Source organism: Haliotis rufescens, unplaced genomic scaffold, assembly GCF_023055435.1.
Source record: "Haliotis rufescens isolate VD_foot unplaced genomic scaffold, xgHalRufe1.0.p SCAF_8, whole genome shotgun sequence".
In the NCBI taxonomy this organism is placed as follows: Eukaryota; Metazoa; Mollusca; class Gastropoda; order Lepetellida; family Haliotidae; genus Haliotis; species Haliotis rufescens.
The window spans coordinates 2,185,578-2,205,611 of NW_025964372.1; the positions used below are offsets into that span (position 1 = coordinate 2,185,578).

General features: G+C 41.5%; 1 protein-coding gene across 1 annotated transcript; it reads right to left on the reverse strand.

Moving 5' to 3' along the window:
* Positions 1–1,058: 1,058 nt before the first annotated feature.
* On the reverse strand, positions 1,059–19,228 carry LOC124144636 (medium-chain specific acyl-CoA dehydrogenase, mitochondrial-like). The gene is made up of 13 exons (XM_046514135.2): positions 19,057–19,228; positions 15,759–15,861; positions 14,420–14,517; positions 13,710–13,779; positions 12,835–12,935; positions 11,090–11,170; positions 9,614–9,853; positions 7,687–7,758; positions 6,457–6,525; positions 5,112–5,207; positions 4,272–4,448; positions 2,888–2,959; positions 1,059–1,713 (listed from the first exon to the last, which is right to left on the reverse strand). The coding sequence occupies exons 1-13, from the start codon at positions 19,075–19,077 to the stop codon at positions 1,636–1,638; spliced, it is 1,278 nt and encodes a 425-aa protein (XP_046370091.1). The 5' UTR covers positions 19,078–19,228; the 3' UTR covers positions 1,059–1,635.
* Between the last annotated feature and the right edge of the window lie 806 nt (positions 19,229–20,034).

Below are 20,034 nucleotides of genomic sequence, written 5' to 3' on the forward strand. Positions count from 1 at the left end.
TTCCACTACACCACAGAGGCGGTCTCCAGACAGACACTCTATCCACTACACCACGGCTGGTATCCAGACAGTCTCTCTATCCACTACACCACAGAGGTGGTCTCCAGACAGACGCTCTATCCACTACACCACAGAGGCGGTCTCCAGACAGACACTCTATCCACTAAAACACAGAGGCGGTCTCCAGACAGACACTCTATCCACTACACCACAGAGGCAGTCTCCAGACAGACACTCTATCCACTCTACCACAGAGGTGGTCTCCAGACAGACTCTCATCCACTACACCACAGAGGCGGTCTCCAGACAGACTCTCAATTTACTACACCACAGAGGTGGTCTCCAGACAGACTCTCATCCACTACACCACAGAGGCGGTCTCCAGACAGACACTCTATCCACTACACCACAGAGGCGGTCTCCAGACAGACACTCTATCCACTACACCACAGAGGCAGTCTCCAGACAGACACTCTATCCACTACACCACAGAGGCGGTCTCCAGACAGACTCTCAATTTACTACACCACAGAGGTGGTCTCTAGACAGACTCTCATCCACTACACCACAGAGGCGGTCTCCAGACAGACTCTCTTTCCACTACACCACAGAGGTGGTCTCTAGACAGACTCTCTATCCACTACACCACAGAGGCAGTCTCCAGACAGACTCTCTTTCCACTACACCACAGAGGTGGTCTCTAGACAGACTCTCTATCCACTACACCACAGAGGCAGTCTCCAGACAGACTCTCTATCCACTGTATCCACTACACCACAGAGGTGGTCTCTAGACAGACTCTCATCCACTACACCACAGAGTGATGGGGATTCTGGGGAAGTTTTAGGTGGCTTGGTTGATTGCATGTCATCATCCCAAGATGAGGTGGCATGTTGCTCATGACATCAATCACTGGTTTGTGGTCCTGATTTTACAATTACAGGCCGCCATCCCGTTGCTGAGTGCCACTAATAAACCCCTCTCCCATTCAGTCACCTTCTACGGCCACAGATTCCTGGGGACCAACACTAACCCATGATAATAACAGTAACAGAGAAAGGGCTTTAATATTTATTCCACGTAGAGATCACATCCAAAGATACAGCATCTGGAACTTGATGATATGTACATGTGCTTTGTACAGGAAATCGAGCACAATGAAAACAGCAATGTACACGCAGAGAGAAGCATGGTTAGTAAATATCAATGGTATTCAGAGTTAATTATATAATTTCAATATCAAACAGGCCATAAAATAAATATTCACTACCTTCTGATAAGGAAGCAATGTTTTGTCCTAGTACTAAGTCTTGTACAACAATGTCCTTCACACAAGTAAAAATGGTTCATGTTTCTATACCAGACTCAGGAGCAATGCTGCACAAGCTTGTCCATTAGTCACAGATCTGGCTACCTTGAACCACACACTCTAATATCTACAAACACTTCTGACATAGTTCTTGGTTATGATTTACAAACTGTGAATAACCCCAAAATACTGTGTCTATTGAATAACCAACAAATACTGTGACTATTGAATATGTACTTCGAAACAGGAGAGCTCTTCTCATGATGTGACCAGTCATTGCAAATATGACGAAAAGTGGTTTTGTTATGAGGCATCTGATTGGTTCATCACATTGTCTGCTTTGCTTTCATTAAGTGTTCCCGGGCAATAATCATACGTTGAATTTGAGCAGTCCCCTCATAAATCTGAAACAAAATATCATTTACATGTTAAAAAGCACAATCTCATTAAAATCAGATCTTAGTTCTCCCTATCGCTAAACGTCAGAACGACCTTTCATCCAACCAATCAAAGCTTCGCTTACCAGATCATGAAAGTGACAGACGGAATGTGTTTTCTGATCATGCAACCACGAAATATTTAACAGAGGTTATTCCGAACGACATTTACGGGTTTTATGATTTTATTCATACAATCTAGGCCATCTGTAAGCCATTCTAGAATGGTTTTTTTATCAGTTTTAAATTTGTTTAACCGAAAATATGTCAAAATATGTTTCGAAGCGTAGTCGCCAGTTTGAAACTAGTGTCGTAAAGCTTGAGAAAGCTGCCTTCTGATTGGCTAATGTCGATTTCTTGTCAGTCATTTCACTGATCGGTCAAAGTTCGCGAGAGGTCGTTCTGACGTGTCCTCAGATCTTTGTTAAGCGGTAGCGAGAACTAAGATCTGATTTTAATGAGATTGAAAAAAGCACTGAGGAGTGTACATGTACATTATTTCTGTTTGATAAGCTATGAAAACATTATCCACAAGTATGGTCATTACTGCCCTGTACAAAGATAAAGAGAAGGAATTTGTGTGCTGAGCCACTTGTTTCCCAAAATGTTTCTAGGATCATTGCCACTGAAATTTCTATCACAAAACTGTTTACTGTAACCATGGTAACTGCCATCTGAATCAATCATTTATAATATACAATATTGTTTTGTAGCCTCAGATTTTTTTGGTTGTTTGTTGTCGAACGTTGCCCTCAGCAATATTCCAGCTGTATGATGGGGGTCAATAAATAATCAAGTCTGGGCCAGAAAATCCAGTGATTGACATCATGAGCATCGATACTCACAAAATGGAGATACGATGACATGCATCAACCAAGTCAGCATGTCTGACCATCCGATCCTGTTAGTCGCCTCTTACAGCAAGCATGGGTTGCTTAAAACCTATTCTAATCCAGATCTTCAAGGGTATATCACATTGCAAACCAGTGGTTGATAGCATGAACATAGATCCATGCATTAGGGTACAATGACACCACCAGGACAGAGGATTACTTGGGGCACATATTACCCTGGTTTTCACAAGGGGCAGACAATTAGGAACTGGGGACGTATTACCCCCAGAATCTCTTGTGCGTCATACCTGGTAAATCTTGGCATCTCTCATCAGCTTCTCCACTGGGTAATCACTGTTGAATCCATTACCTCCGAAAACCTTCAAACAAAGCAATATATACATTGAAACATGCCAGCATATTGTGGTGTCTTATATCTGTAAATCTTTCAAATTGAAAAATCAATTAGGAGATAAGGTTTCGAATGAAATATATCCCTGTACAAAATAAGCTGAATGTTCCAAAACTCTGTGTGTGTTTTCCAGTTCAATCCGTCAGAGTCTTCACTGTCTTAGTATTTAGAATGAGTGAGTGAGTGAGTGAGTGAGTGAGTGAGTGAGTGAGTGAGAGTGAATTAACACTTACACCATTTTGAACAGTTAATCCGACTCTTGTTAATCCCATCAGTGCTATTTCGACTTGTTAATCCAACAGTCTCAAACTCTGACTCAGACACACCTAATTTGCAACAAGTTGCTGAAATCACTCATTAATCAGTCTCGTTACTGAGATAAAGCGATAAGCTTAATCCACGGTCATGTTGGTTCAGGCAGCTGTAGGTCGGAATACCATGTTAAGCTTTTTGAGGTTGCATAATTACAATGGGTGATCTAAAATTTAACGTCGCATCTGCATTATTTTTTACAAAAGATATTCCACTGATAATAAAACATAACATTACAAAATGAATATTTCCTTAATAAGTATCTTATTACAATGAACCTGTATCATTATCTATCTTGAAGTTGTCCAATTTCGATCACGAACGTTGATACTACTTAATTTTGTATATCCAAAATTATCACATGCAACCGACCATGTCGGATTAACAGGACTCAGATTGTATTTCCAAAAGTGATGCAGGTCTTTACCACTATGGGGAAACCCACAAGGTTGGGTATGGTGCTGACAAACCAAGAATATAACCCATAATTACAGGATTAGCGCTACAACTATCTTAAGTCCATGTTAAAGTATGGGAATTACGATCACCTTAACGATACGTCTGTCCTAAGTCCAGGTTAAAGTAAAGGAGTTACAATCACCCAAGTCCCACTACTCTCATAAGTCCATGTTAAGGTGTGGGAGTTACGATCACCATAGTGCTGCGACTGTCGTAAGTCCATGCTAAAGTATGTGAGCTACAATCACCTTTGCCCTAAGACTGTCCTTAGTCCATGTTAAAGTATGGGAATTACGTTCACAACATCACTACGACTGTCGTAAGCCCATGTTAATGTATGGGAGTTACTACCACTTTAGCACTAAGACTGTTATAAGTCCATGCTAAAGTATGGGAAAGGACCCCTGGTGCAGCACGGGACCTATTCTAACTTGGTCAGCCAAGTGGGTTAACAGAGAAAGAAACTTTGAGATGGTCATTATGCATCAGAAATATTTGTGCATCATCACCTGGACAGCATCTGTGGCACACTTGTTTGCTACATCCCCAGCGAGGGCCTTGGCTATGGAAGCGAAGTAGGTGTTCCGACGTCCCTGGTCAATCTCCCACGCTGACCGGTGCATGGCCAGACGAGCGGTCTCCACCCCGATGGCCATCTCAGCCAGGATGAAGGACACTGCTTGATGCTGGAAGAGAGTGGAGTGAGTGAGTGAGTGATTCTTCTCTTATTGTCAAAGTGAAGAAGATTCTTAATGATTACTTCACAAATATTGACCTTGACCTTCAATATAGTCCAATCCTATGTCTGTCAAATCGCCATCAGGCATCGAGTGTTTCCATACAGTGTGAATAATATAGCGTGTAAAGTGAATGTGTATGGTTTCATGTCGCTTTTTACACCACACTCGACAATTTTTCAGCAATATCACGGTTGGGAACACCACACATTGTACCCATGTGGGGAATCAACAGGACTTGCAGAGGATGTGTACCGCCAACTCTTTGCCAAAAGACATTTTCCAAATCTTTTCATGTTTTTAATTAAGGTGCTCATTTGATTTGATGCATTTTGTGAGGTAAGACCCGTTTTATTACAATATTGATCTCGATCATCGATCATATCGTCTTGACTGGGTGCAGCCATTTTGTTTGAAGCAAAATGCAAGTGATATGAGAGATTGAATCTGATTAGCCAACAGGAGGCGCATAGAATGGACATAACTCGTAATAGCCACTAGTGCGCTAAGATCGAGCCTAGGAATTCCAGCCTAGTTTGGCAAGGGTGGAAAGTGGACTTTTATAGTCGGTTAACTCCCTTGCCTTGGGAAGATGGTGTTAACTTGGCTTACCTCACAGATGAACTTGCCCATGGTCTTCCTCTCCATGGAGTACCGGGTGGCCTCGTCCAGAGCTCGCTGGGCCAGTCCAACAGCACCTGCCGCAACCTGTATCCAGAGTGAGTAAGAAATAATGAAAAAATTATTCTCCATTTTTACGAGTCAGTAGATTTATTCACAAGCTTAGGTAATGTAGTGGCATAAAATTTCCCAGTCCCTTGATGGGATTCTAACCACGGACCTTCTGATCATAACCAAAGAGGATAACCCCGTCAGGTAACAAGGTAAGGATGTCATCTGTGGGATGACTCCACGCCCTTCTACATACTCCCCCGTCAACAGAATGCACGTCCCAGGCCGCATAGTAGGGTACTGAGGCTTATTTGACTCAAATTTAATATGAACGTGCCCAGCCCCACGTTGGGCACCAATGTAGCGGCCATAAAATTTCCGAGTCCCTTGATGGGATTTGAACCACGGACCTGATCAGAAGTTGGACGCCTTGTCCACATGACCAAAGAGGTTAATCCCGTCAGCAAGCTGACAAGGTAAGGATGTCATCAGTGGGACGACTCCATGCACTTCTACACTAAATATAATCTTGTACAAAGTCATAAATTAACTGGCAAAAGTTTATGAGTGAGTGAGTGAGTGAGTGAGTGAGTGAGTGAGTGCAAGAAACTAAACTCTCAATGACTCTATCAACAATTCTTCCATACAACTTGACATAATAAACTCTTGACTTTACAATTTGGCTTTACAATGTTTACATGAACAATTACAGAGCTAACTTTTTGCGCAATTGAGTTTTTACTCTATGGTTTCTATTTTAATTTGGTTATTTCATTTTTTTATTGCATTCACTCATCTATTCATCACTCTATTGGGTAAATTCCCAAAATAAGTGAATATTTTAAGATTAAAAAAAAATGAAATAATGTTTTAGATGTATATAAGTGTTCTAAATATATAGGCTGGACTCGGAAAGTAAATTAGCTCGTAATTGTGTTTCGGAATTAAGCTCCTTTGTATGCATGCTTACAAAGGCTTCACTGGATATTTACGTGAGCTGTTTTTATACATTTGAGTTTCTCATTTAATGTATGCGCTTCTGTTCACAAGATAACTGAAAGTAATTGGGTTTTGAAAATTTGGGGGGTGGGCATGATTTGGCATCGAAAAATGGCTCAGGCCAGAGGGGGGTCACCTAAATTTATCACAACTATATGGGAGGCCAGAGATTAAAATGAATATGACACAAACCACTCCCTACCTCCCCTCCTATAAGGAATGACCAGTCCCTACATACACAAATAACAAAGAGCAGATCTTATAGGTTCTCAACTGATTTACTTACAGGGGGCCTTGTTTTGTCAAAAGCTCCCATTGCAATCTTGAAGCCGACTCCTTCCTGGCCCAGGACATTCTACAAACAAGAAACACGGATCATAGGTTACAACATGGTGCACCACTCTTAACCTGTCTGTTTGTCTGCATTCTTAACCCTGCTATCAGCAATTTTCCAGCTATATGATTGCAGCCTGTAAATAATCAAGTCTGGATCAGACAATCCAGTGACATCATGAGATCATGAGCATCAATCCATACTATTGGGATACGATGACATGCATCAAACAAATCATTCAGCCAGACCACATGATCCCGTTAGTCGCCTCTTATGACAAGCATTGTTGCCATTAACGGCAAGCATGGGCTGCTGAAGACCTATTCTACCCCGGATCTTTGGGGTGCAATCGACTAAGTCAACGGACCTCACCACCTGATCTGTGGTCACAGTATACGACCAGCATAGGTTGCTCAGGACGAAAAATCTGTTACAGTTGAAGACAGTCACCCACTGACACCTGGAATATATTTTGTTTATTTCTTACCGCACAATAAATTTTCATTACATGTGACACGCAGCCTACAAGTTGGATAAGTTTACAGACTCAAATAGTCCTACATTGCGTCCAACATGACTCTCTGTTTAAATTATTTGCATCTATTTTCAATTTGAATGCTATATATAGGATGCAATATTCTGCGTTCAGCAAAACCCTGACCCCGACATGCAAGACCAAAACAAAGAACTACACTGAAATGGAGATTCACATCACTGTTCTTTCATAGTTCACCAATTATCAAACAGCATTTTGGTTCCAATGCATTCGTTTGCCAATAGGTCAAACAGAAAAGGACTTTATATACCTGACTTTAGAGCACTCTGACACAGCTCAGATCAAGCTGAACACTCAAGACAAAAGGTGATATGAGCAATCAAAATTTGTTTAAATTGGTTTTCATTAACTCAAAATCAATGAAAAGTCTTGTTTTTCGTAATTGTTACCAAATACAAAATTATATATTCAACACAAAATAAAACAGTGCATGAAATAGCGAAAACCGCAAGAAAGACAAGTCAAGTGATTCTCAGGTGGAAACATTTTCAGATAACCTTTTGAGAAACAGGGATGAAAAAAACTGAGATGTCTTTTTTTCATAACTTTTTTATCACCTACAGTACCAAACGTAACTTACTGTTGACCAAGATAAATATAGTCTGGCCTAAAATTGAGAAGATTACCTCCGCTGGGACAACAACATCCTCGAAGGTGATTCCTCGCGTGTCCGACGCTCTCTGTCCCATGTTCCACTCCTGCAAATACAAACAGGCAGGGGTAACTCGTGCAGGGATAGAGCATGGGAAACAAGGCAACCTCCTCACAGCGATAGCTCCTTCGCGGAGCTTTCGGTACTATCGCTGACACCAGTCAAAGCTCCCCACTGTGATAGGTGACCACAACCGACTGACCATCAATTTTGCAAAAAAGTGATGACTGCCGTGACATCGAATACTCTTATTCCAGCTTAATTGTTTTCTTCGTTTGTCATCTTGAATTTCTGTTTCATTACAACTATGATGTAATTGATATAGTGTGAATGTATGGTGGAAGTTGGGTGATTTTCCGTTAGTCTGCAGTCTTGAACCAATCTGATCAAACAAACAAATAGGTAAATTCATCTGGGAAATATGGTCAGTCGCAAACCTTTTCAAAATTCACTATGATGGTATTCCCAAAGACATAAAAACAAGTATAAACATTACTACATTTGGGGTTAGAGGGCAAATTTCAAAATTCTTGTAATGGTCGTGCCCACACTGGTGGCAGCGAATGTGTAACGAAGGTGTCACGCGCTGGGAAGGAGCTTGAAACCAGATAACCAAGGGAGGTAACTCTGATACAAGCACTAAATATGTCTCTTCTCTGCACTGCTGTATAGTGAGTGAGTGAGTGAGTGAGTGAGTTGGGTTTAACACCGCTTTTAACAGTATTCCAGTCATATCGCGGCGTGTCAGCTTAATGTGGGAGGAAAGCCCCAAGTGATGCAGGTCTCAGACGTTACCACTTTGGTGAAACCCATGAGCATTGGTATGGTGCTGACAAACCTAGAAACATAATCGGGGCGAACTAGGATTGGAACCCACAATCCTAGGTTTCTGGCATGCCCAAGGGCGAACTCAGCACAGCAAATTGCGGCGCCTTAGGCGACTGGGCCACCCGTGCCCCCGCCCTGCTGTATAAATCACTACAGGTATCTCAAAGAGGGAAGGCCCCTTAACTGCCAAAAGCATATAGTTGCAGTGAACACTGTATGCCACATAACTGATGAACATTCAGCCCCAGTCTATAAACACAATCTCCAATCTACCTTCCTTCTAGGAATGACACTGGGTGTCCCAGTCTATAAACACAATCTCCAATCTACCTTCCTTCCAGGAATGACACTGGGTGTCCCAGTCTATAAACACAATCTCAAATCTACCTTCCTGCGAAGGAATGACACTGGGTGTCCCAGTCTATAAACACAATCTCCAATCTACCTTCCTGCCAGGAATGACACTGGGTGTCCCAGTCTATAAACACAATCTCCAATCTACCTTCCTGCCAGGAATGACACTGGGTGTCCCAGTCTATAAACACAATCTCCAATCTACCTTCCTGCCAGGAATGACACTGGGTGTCCCAGTCTATAAACACAATCTCCAATCTACCTTCCTGCCAGGAATGACACTGGGTGTCCCAGTCTATAAACACAATCTCCAATCTACCTTCCTGCGAAGGAATGACACTGGGTGTCCCAGTCTATAAACACAATCTCCAATCTACCTTCCTGCCAGGAATGACACTGGGTGTCCCAGTCTATAAACACAATCTCCAATCTACCTTCCTGCCAGGAATGACACTGGGTGTCCCAGTCTATAAACACAATCTCCAATCTACCTTCCTGCCAGGAATGACACTGGGTGTCCCAGTCTTTAAACACAATCTCCAATCTACCTTCCTGCCAGGAATGACACTGGGTGTCCCAGTCTATAAACACAATCTCCAATCTACCTTCCTGCCAGGAATGACACCGGGTGTCCCAGTCTTTAAACACAATCTCCAATCTACCTTCCTTCCAGGAATGACACTGGGTGTCCCAGTCTATAAACACAATCTCCAATCTACCTTCCTGCCAGGAATGACACCGGGGGTGTCCCGTTCCACGATGAAGCCTGTGAAAGCTTTGCCAGCCGATGCACTGGGGTCTGGATCAGTACGGGCGAGGACAAAATACCAGTTGGCATGGCCGCCATTTGTGATCCACATCTTCTGGCCATTGATGACATACTCGTTGCCCTTCTTGACGGCACGAGTCTTGATCCCCGCTACGTCCGATCCTGCCCCTGGTTCTGTCACGCCATAGGCCTGAAGAGGACACAGATAGTGAGAGACTGGTTCACACACAATATGACAGCCATATTATGGCTGGCTGTAAGCTTACAGTAAACACGTAAATCTGGACCAGACAGACAGGCTTGTTCACACACAATATGACAGCCATATTATGGCTGGCTGTAAGCTTACAGTAAACACGTAAATCTGGACCAGACAGACAGGCTTGTTCACACACAATATGACAGCCATATTATGGCTGGCTGTAAGCTTACAGTAAACACGTAAATCTGGACCAGACAGACAGGCTTGTTCACACACAATATAACAGCCATATTATGGCTGGCTGTAAGCTTACAGTAAACACGTAAATCTGGACCAGACAGACAGGCTTGGTCAATAGCGTACGTACCATGTCACTTAAAAAGAGGAGAGAGTGAGTATGGTTTTACGCCACTTTTAGCAATATTCCGGCAAAATCACGGCGGGGAGACACCAGACATCATCCCAACGTTCTATTGGCCAGATCATATTTATTCATCCACTCACAAACAGTAATGCATTGATTTGTTGTTCGTCTGCCATTTTTGTTGATTTGACTTTTCTTAGGTCCAAGTCATTGACCTACTGTGTGTATATCAGTGTTCTCATTAACTGCTAATTACCAGTTTTTACCGGAAAATTAGTCTTTGTCCGGTAATTCCTGAGACTGCCAGTCCCTGTGGACTGGCAAATAAGGTATCTTGTAAATCTTTGTTGTTGAACAAAACATTGTTGATAGTCAAAACTCATACTTTTGAATGAAGGCCGCTTGTCTGTCATCAGGGTTTCCCGTTTTCTATTTTTAGTGCAAGGAAATAATATTTCACTTAGCATCGAAAGTAAATATCTATTTGTAGTGACTTAGTCTCAAATCAAAGTGAAATACTTAGAAAAAAATAATAATAAGTGATTGAACTTAGTTTGGATGACATGTAGGTCTAAATAAGTTACTTCAGAAATGACGTCACTGAATTTGCCAGCCATGAAGGTAAAAAGCATTGAAATTGATGATAACCAGGTAATTTTCATACAATATTTATTTGGGACTGACAAAATTTGGGTGGGACTAGTATGTTCTATAGTTGTCAGTCCACTGGAACTGACAGTTTAAAAAGCTAGCGGGAACACTGCTTTATACAGCTTATTGTGTCAAAATCACTGGGAGTAGTTTTCATGTTGGTATTACATAGTAACATGGTGACACACGCATGCAGTCATGCTACTTACACACATCAGAGGCTCTTCCATCATCCTCCCCAGGTACTTTTTCTTCTGAGCATCATTGCCTGCAATTATCACTGGCATTTGCTGGAAGGCAACAAAACCAAGTAAGATTCACATTTTTTAAACGAGCATGAATACATAAAAAAAAATCAGGGTCATGATGAAAATATACAAGAAGATGAATGTGTGAACTGATGTTACAGTAACTGTGGGATTTTTGTAAGAGACAGAATATATTTGCTTCAAGACAGGAGGAAATATTGGTTTCTTTTCACCAAATGTTTTATTCAGTAAGTGTGAGTGGGTTGGGTTTAACGCCGCTTTTAACAGTATTCCAAATAAATCGCAGCATGTCAGTTTAATGTGGCAGAAAAGCCCAAAGTGATGCAGGTTTCAGACGTTTACCACTTCGGTGAAACCCACGAGCACGGGTATGGTGCTGACAAACCTAGAAACATAACTGGGGCAAACCGGGGTTCGAACCCACAATCATAGGTTTGGAGTGCCCAAGGGACGCAACTCTGCACAGCGAATCACGGCGCCTTAGACGACTGGGCCACCCGTGCCCCCATTTTATTCAGAATATCCAGATTGCCCTACAAACAATTCTGTTGCCATTATCTGTCGGCTTCCCTTGTTAAGTTTCCCCCTTTTGCTATCTTATTACATTTGTTGTTCTTACATGTACATATATATATATGCTCTCTGCCTCATAGCATTCATTAACCTGATGAGTGAGTGAGTTTGGTTTTACGCCGCTTTTAGCAATATTCCAGCAATATCATGGCGGGGGACACCAGAATTGGGCTTCACACATTGTACCCATGTCGGGAATCGAACCCAGGTCTTCGACGTGACGAGTGAACGCTTTAACCACTAGGCTACCCGACCGCCCCCATTAACCTGATGAAGGAGGAAGTATGTCTTCCGAAAGGTTGTGTTCCTCATGATAAAGAAGTTGACATCCATAACTTCTGTATTTTCTGCCATATATTTTTCACATATTTCCCAGAGTTCCTGAAGTAGCAGCAGAATTGGAGGGTGTGTTGGGACAGAGTTATCTCCCTTGTCGCCCCAGGAAAATTATTTGGAATAATTAAACGAAAGGCATCAGATGACAGATCCCCCGGGACTGGTGCAATTCAGAAATAGATCTTGGCTACTTATACCCCACTTTTGGTTCATCGCCATTGGATACCTTCAGTTGAGTGAAGACAAAAATAATGCTACATGTATTCAGTATTTTTTAAGATCTCATATCATCAAAAGATGCTCTGGAAAAGAGCATGACCCATATTTTCAGTGAAGTCCAACTTGTCATGAAAACATAAAGTAATTATTTTTAAAAATCCCAAATCATCAAAAGGCACCATTTCTCCTACGGACTGATCTATAATTCAAGCTTCAACAAGAAATATTTAATGGATTTGGAGTTCTGCTCCGGAACAGAAAAGAACTTTTTTCATAATAAAAAATCATCAAAACAAAACAAAAGAAAAAACATCCCAAATCACCAGTTCCTCACTAATCTGATCTGTGTAGAAAGTTTCAGCAAGAATTATTTAACGGTTTTGGAGTTCTGCTCCATAAACAGAAAACGGAAGACGGGTGGAGATGCTGATCGCTATTTCCCACCCACAAACTGGGGGGACAAAACGTTTCAGCTTACATTCTACTTTTCAAGAGAAGCAAGGAGGCAGTGCGGCAAGACTCCAGCTGAGTGAACCCATGCAGGCTGTGCTACTTACTCCTAGGGAGTTTGCCTCAATGGCTGTCTGCACCCCGGTGCAGCCATAGGCCAGCTCCTCCGTCACGATGCAGGCGTCCATGATCCCCAGGCCAAGACCTCCTGTGTACAGTCAGAGGATTGCAACAAGTCCATAGAGCCAGTTTCAGTTACCACTGCCTGCCAGCTTAATGTTTCAATAAAGCCCAAAGTACTAACAATCATAATCCAATCTAGGATTAAAATCAAAGATCCAAGGATCCTGGCATACCTAAGGTTGGTTGGTTGGTTTTTGTTTAACGCCGCACTCAGCAATATTCCAGCTATATGTCGGCGGTCTGTAAATAATCGAGTCTGGACCAGACTATCCAGTGATTAATATTATGAGGATCGATCCACGCAATTGGGATCGATGACATGCATCAACCAAGTCAGCGAGCCTGACCACCCGATCCTGTTAGTCGCCTCTTACGACAAGCATAGTCGCCTTTTACGGCAAGAATGGGTTGCTGAAGATCTATTCTACCCCGGATCTTCACGGGTCCCAAAGTGATGTAGACGATTACCATTTTTAAAAGTTAAACCCACGAGCATGGGTACCAACAATCATAATCCAATCTAGGATTAAAATCAAAGATCCTAGGATCCTGGCATACCTAAGGGAAGTAACTTTTGTGAATCATTTTAGTCCATTTTTTTTAGTTGACCAATAAAATATGTTAAATCTATAGTTCGACATGCATGAGAAACTAAAGGGAACACCATGACAGGGTCCTCACTGGTATTTTCTATAATCATACATACTTCTGTGTTTTAGAATAAGAATTTGATTTTTGAGTGTATCTGCCATCAATCTGTTGGGATGACGCTCCAATAATACGACTTTGTTGAACGTACCACAAGACTGGGGGATGTGTGTGTTCATGAGGCCAAGTTCCCACGCCTTCTTGATTATCTCCACTGGATACTGAAACAGTCATCAAACATCGTGTAAACAGGGACGTTAAGTCAAACATTTATTAAACATAATATATACCTGGAACTAAACTAACCAGAGGGCAGCCATTGCACAATATGCATGTTCAAACAAGCCACTTGTAATATTAGTCCTGTGACAATGAACAAGGTGAACATGGTGAACATGTAATGAACACTGATGAACAAGGCGATTACAATGTTTCTTGTTGTTTGATGTTTCATGCTAATGGACAGTGGTCTGTAAATAATCGAGTCTGGACCAGACACTCCAGTGATTAATATCATGAGCATCGATCTACGAGTGAGTGAGTGAGTTTGGTTTTACGCCACTTTTAGCAATATTCCAGCAATATCATGGCGGGGCACACCAGAAATGGGCTTCACACATTGTACCCATGTCGGGAATTGAACCCGGGTCTTCGGCGTGACGAGCTAACGCTTTAACCACTAGGCTACCCGACCGCCCCCACCGATCTATGAAATTGGGATGTGATGATATGCATCAACCAATCAGCAAGCCTGGCTCATCGATCTTGTTAGTTGCCGTTTAAGACAAGCATGGGTTGTTGAAGACCTATTCTACCCCAGATCTTCACAGGTTGTGAACACATATGAACACCATGCATTACCTCCCCTGACTTGTCATATTCGGGTGCTTTGGGCAGGATTTCTTCCCGGGCAAACTTCCGAGCCAGAGCCTGATACTCTTTCTGTTCCTCCGAAAACTCTGAAATAAACATAATAATATATACACAATAATCCATTTCGAAAACGCACAACTCCAGGCACAATGTCTGCTGGAAGGACTGTATTGATTAATTGTATACTGGGCCAACACAGGCCAGGTCATGTTTAGATTGGTAACAGTATATGTAGAATCGTGGCCACCCGATCCTGTTAGTTGCCTCAAACACCAAGCATGCGATGCTGAATATCTAACCCAGATCTTCACAGGTGTACAATTTAGTAACACTATAACATGACTTATTCATGTTAAACAGTCGAACCTCGTCATCTCGAACCCTGTTATCTCAAATGTACCAACAGCTCGAACCTATTTTCCAGCTTTCACTGCCTCACTATAAAAATACACATAAATTTGCCCGCTTATCTCAAACACAAAATAAAAATATACAGCCCTATCTCAAACCTTGGACTCACTCCCAATTTTGACTTTACAATGAAATGTTGTGCTTTTATCTCGAAGTTGTTATTTGCAACATTAACAGTTTTATGAAATGCACGTATGTCGAGTTCCTTTCCTGTTCATAAAATGGACTTATCCGTTATAACTAAGGTCAGATTCTATTCAGGAAGTCATCATTATTAAAATAAAGGTAAATATTTTTTTAAGTCTGACAATTCTAACATCCTTAAAGAGGCTGTACATAATGTTGATATCTCATTTCCCTGCAGTGAAACAACGAACATGAGTCGTGCATTTAAGTATGAAGAAAAAATGTTAACATTTACTAGATGTAAGTTTATTCCTCCTTGTAACCAGGCAACTATGACAACAACATAAATAGAATCACAGATGATATTTCATGACAAACAATTATGCCCCCGAATTGCTGAAGTGTCTGAAGAGAGTTTAGTTTAAAACTATGTGAACAACTGGAATGAGAGGCGCTGATGTTGACATGACATATAAGATAGTGAGTGGGTGCGCTGATGTTGACATGACATATAAGATAGTGGGTGGGTGGGGGAGTGAGTGAGTGAGTGAGTGAGAGTGAGAGTGAGAGTGAGTGAGTGAGTGAGTGAGTGAGTGAGTGAGTGAGTGAGTGAGTGAGTGAGTGAGTGAGTGAGTGAGTGAGTGAGTGAGTGAGTGAGTGAGTGAGTGAGACATCAGAAATGGGCTTCACACATTGTACCCATGTCGGGATTCGAACCCAGGTTTTCGGTGTGATGAGTGAACGCTTTAACCACTAGGTAAATGAACCTGGAACTTTCAAGGCAACTTACCGAATCCAAAAGAGGCGCCACTTGATTTACTGGCTGCGGCTGCATTAGGAGCAGAGGACAGGGCCCGAAGGCCGGCCCGTGTTAGGAGCCCAAGTCGAGACATCTACAAAACAAGTGTATCGGAGTAGTTGTGAGTGTGCGAGTTGGCTTTCAGCACCACTTTGAAATTATTCCAGCCACATCAATGTGTGTCAGCTTGATGTTGGAGGAAAGGATGAAGTGATGCAGTAAGATGATACTTGATGAAACCCTTGCCCGAGCTACGGCACAGTGCTGACAAATTTGGAACCATAAACACCTACAATCATCAGTTCCTGGAACTAGTGAAAAATAACCTCCTTTTTCATTTCTTGCCATAAAATAAAATAATATACACAGAAACTGAGAATGAAGAGTAATTGAGTTTACAGTATGGAGATATTACCTTTAACAATATGCTTGTTAACTCAACCCTGGGATTGAAACGCGATACTCATAAAGCATATAATTTGTACATAATTTGTACATAATTGTCAGGACTGGGAGAACCAGCTGTTGTTGGAAATGCATACGAGGATACTCTAGACCTGCTCAGATGTCAAATTGTGGAGCTAAAGTCAGATAAATTCAATGATTAAAATAAAAACTTTCCAGTTCATGCTATGATGTTATAAATGATTGTATGGCTTTGGAGGTAAGACGTCATCATCACCATGATCACTACCGATAGCAGTAAACATGGTAGAGGAACAGTATTCATCATCACCATGATCACTACCGATAGCAGCAAACATGGTAGAGGAACAGTATTTATCATCACCATGATCACTACCGATAGCAGCAAACATGGTAGAGGAACAGTACTTATCATCACCATGATCACTACCGATAGCAGCAAACATGGTAGAGGAACAGTACTTATCATCACCATGATCACTACCGATAGCAGTAAACATCGTAGAGGAACAGTATTAATCATCACCATGATCACTACCGATAGCAGTAAACATCGTAGAGGAACAGTATTAATCATCACCATGATCACTACCGATAGCAGTAAACATCGTAAAGGAACAGTATTTATTGCTTCCTTTTACATTTCGGCATATAATGCAATGGCAAAATACAACAGCAAATTGAGGAATTTAGGAAAATAAAAACTTTGCCAAAAATCCAAGTTTGAACAAAATGTTTAAAAATCCCATTTGACTGCCAAGGGCATATAGTTTGGAGAAATACCTGGCCTAATGCCTGCCTCACATATCCATGGTAATATGTTTGGAATAAAGCATTAATGGGGTTCCTGGGGTCCGTGAGTATTAAGACCTATGGACCCCCCAAATCTTCAATTGTAGCATTAGTAATTAGGCTTATGACAAGATCCCTCTACTTTCATGCTTGTAGTTCTAGGCTAAGGTGATATGTATTCGGGCTGGGACAGGTAACTCGGGTACTTGGGTCGGGTGGGTCCTAAATAGGACCCTGGTACCCACAGTACTACCTGGACCCATGGTTAGTCACGTGATGTATTGTTTAATGACAAAAACTCACTATAGATCAGTGGCTACACAAGTCGATAATGTTCCCATTTCTTTCTGATGATGCACACATTCCTTTTGACTTGTATATGTTTGAGTAAAGATAAAGCTTGAGTCAACTTCAGTGTATGCATGATTCGATCGTTTCATGAGACCATATATCTATTATATGATTATATGGTCTCTGGTTTCATACTTGTATCTATACAGTTTTCTACAGGGCTACAGTTAAACTATTCCCAATTTAGACATTGTGTTCACAACTCTTGAGACCTACAGTGGGTACCCGGGTAGGGTCGGCTAATAGGGGGTTGGGTACCCGGGTAGGGTCAGGTAATAGGGGGTTGGGTACGCGTGTAGTAAATTTGGACCAGTCCCAGCCCTAATATGTATACCATACTTCCTCAATTAAACATGGAGGCTCGAACACATGATGGGGTCTCGACTACATGCTGTATGGAGTTTATGCACGGAATCCTCCCTATCATTTATTAAACACTGGGATCAAAGATCTAGAGTCACAACCGTGCATTAAATTGAGAAACTACAGTACTTGTGTCACAAAACCAGACATATACTTTCAGCAATAATTATTCTGACATGTTTGTTTGTTTGTTTGTTGTTTAACGCCGCACTCAGCAATATTCCAGCTATATGACAGCGGTCTGTAAAATAATCGAGTCTGGACCAGACAATCCAGTGATTGACATCATGAGCATCGACCCACTCAATTGGGATCGATGGCATGTATAAACCAAGTCAGCGAGCCTGACCACCCGATCCCATTAGTCGCTTTTTACGACAAGCATAGTCACCTTTTACGGCAAGTATGGGTTGCTGAAGATCTATTCTACTCCGGAATCTTCACGGGTCATTATTCTGACATGACCTTCAATGGAAGGGTTATGGATCTTCAAAGAGAGAGGCATTCTTATTGGAGTAAATATACGACTTTAATGAGATCCCTCTACTTTCATGCATATTTTTTATTTGTTGAGGTAATAACTTCCACAATATTGAGGCGTGATAACCTACGTGTGCATCTCAAATTTGCTACAGATCATGTAATATATATTAATCATCCAATATATTAAAATCATCCATATACTAATTTTTTTATCCAATCGCGTACTCCAAAAGCGTATAATCTAATTCACCGAAAGCGAATTTTGAACAATGATCTCAGATCGGAAAAAAACGGCAGACGTGTTTTGGAAGACAAGATGGCGGTCCCCACTAAACAACAACCGGTGTTTATTTTCGACACTAGATAGCAAAAAATATTGCCTTGTCGGACTATTAGTATTACCATCCCACTCACAATGTGTAGGCCCTGTTCAGTTTTTACAGACTATACGTCGGCTGTAGCGAAGGCTGACTCTCAGTTCTTAATGAACGACTCGATTCGTAAGGCGAGATACAGAGCGCTGCCACTTGCACCACTCTCGCGAAAATGCTCATTCTTGTTAACCTCGACGCGGTGCATTGCACATTCAGAGGCTACAAGTGATGGAACGCCAAGAGCATGCAAGAACTCCGCACACAAGTGATGTGCTGCTATAGAGTGTGACAATTCCCCAACCTACAAGTCATAAGGTCTAGTGTAGAAATTAAGATTCTAAAACTCTAACCCTACGCCAGGAAAATGGTACCAGTTATATGAAACTGGTACAAGTTGTAAAGGCACACAATATAAGCAAAGTGTGAGTCAATTAGGGAGATGACAAGAGGCTGTACCAGTAGAATAATTGTTTAGAAAGTTCCCATATTATACAACGTACCTGCTGCATGACGGACGCCATTGTTGAGGTCAGAGGTCAAGGCAATATAGTCGTTGTGGGTACATAAAGGATTTATGCAAAGTACAGGCACACAAACTTCAAACTGTGACCATAAGAGACGATAATAGCTGTGGTATATACTGATATTTCATATGTACATCATTACCACCGATTAAAATGAATAATACCCAACAAATGGTTTAGTGTATGAAGGCTCTCTTTCTGTCCTTTATATACACGCTAAGTCATACTGTGGGTCAAAGTCCGGTTATCTTGAAGGCGTTATGAAAACAGTTTTTTGGCATAGGTAGATCTACATAACATTAATACATAAATCGGTGTAACGGTTGCTTGGTTATTGCTAATCTCAAAAACACATTAAGTTTCGCGATCTTTTGAGCTATTTTGTTTTTCATTTCAATTCTTTTCAAAGGATATGGTAATGTTTATAATTTATCCTTACTGTTGATTAAATTTATATTAAAATCGCTGGACAAACGAACGTACACACAGATATAGACATACATGCAGTTATCACATATATTCTCAGCTGTTGCCATATTGTATCAGCAGATGTGTTGTAATTTCACGTTTCTATTAGAGTAATTAGTAACACTGAGGAATTGTTTTTTTGTTGTTTTGTTTCGTTGTGTTGTTGTTTTTTTGTGTGTTTTTTTTTTTTGGGGGGGGGGGGGGGGGTGCATTTTTACCTTCAGTCCACTTGGATGTGGTGCATTCTCTCATTTGTTCTTATGCCACACCCACTCTTCCCGTAAAAACTGGTTCCTACACTGCTCACATGGTTTGAATTCATTGTCGGTTCACAGCACACACAATAAATCACAAGACGTGGCGAAGGTTACGACCACGATATGACACGTACCGTAAATCTTTGAATAAATGCCTACTCTGAAAAAAATGTCTTGTCAACCCACATTTCGAGGGAAATAAACGCCCGCCATGAATAATTTGTGTTTG

Bases quoted from the DNA above. Each gene is read 5' to 3' on its own strand.
- LOC124144636 (XM_046514135.2), bottom strand. From the start codon at position 19,077: ATGGCGTCCGTCATGCAGCAG. The intron at 13,780-14,419 runs GTAATGCATGGT...TGACTGTTTCAG, and splicing joins AATATGACAAGTCAGGGGAG to TATCCAGTGGAGATAATCAA. The intron at 9,854-11,089 runs GTAAGTAGCATG...TGTCCTCTTCAG, and splicing joins TGGAAGAGCCTCTGATGTGT to GCCTATGGCGTGACAGAACC.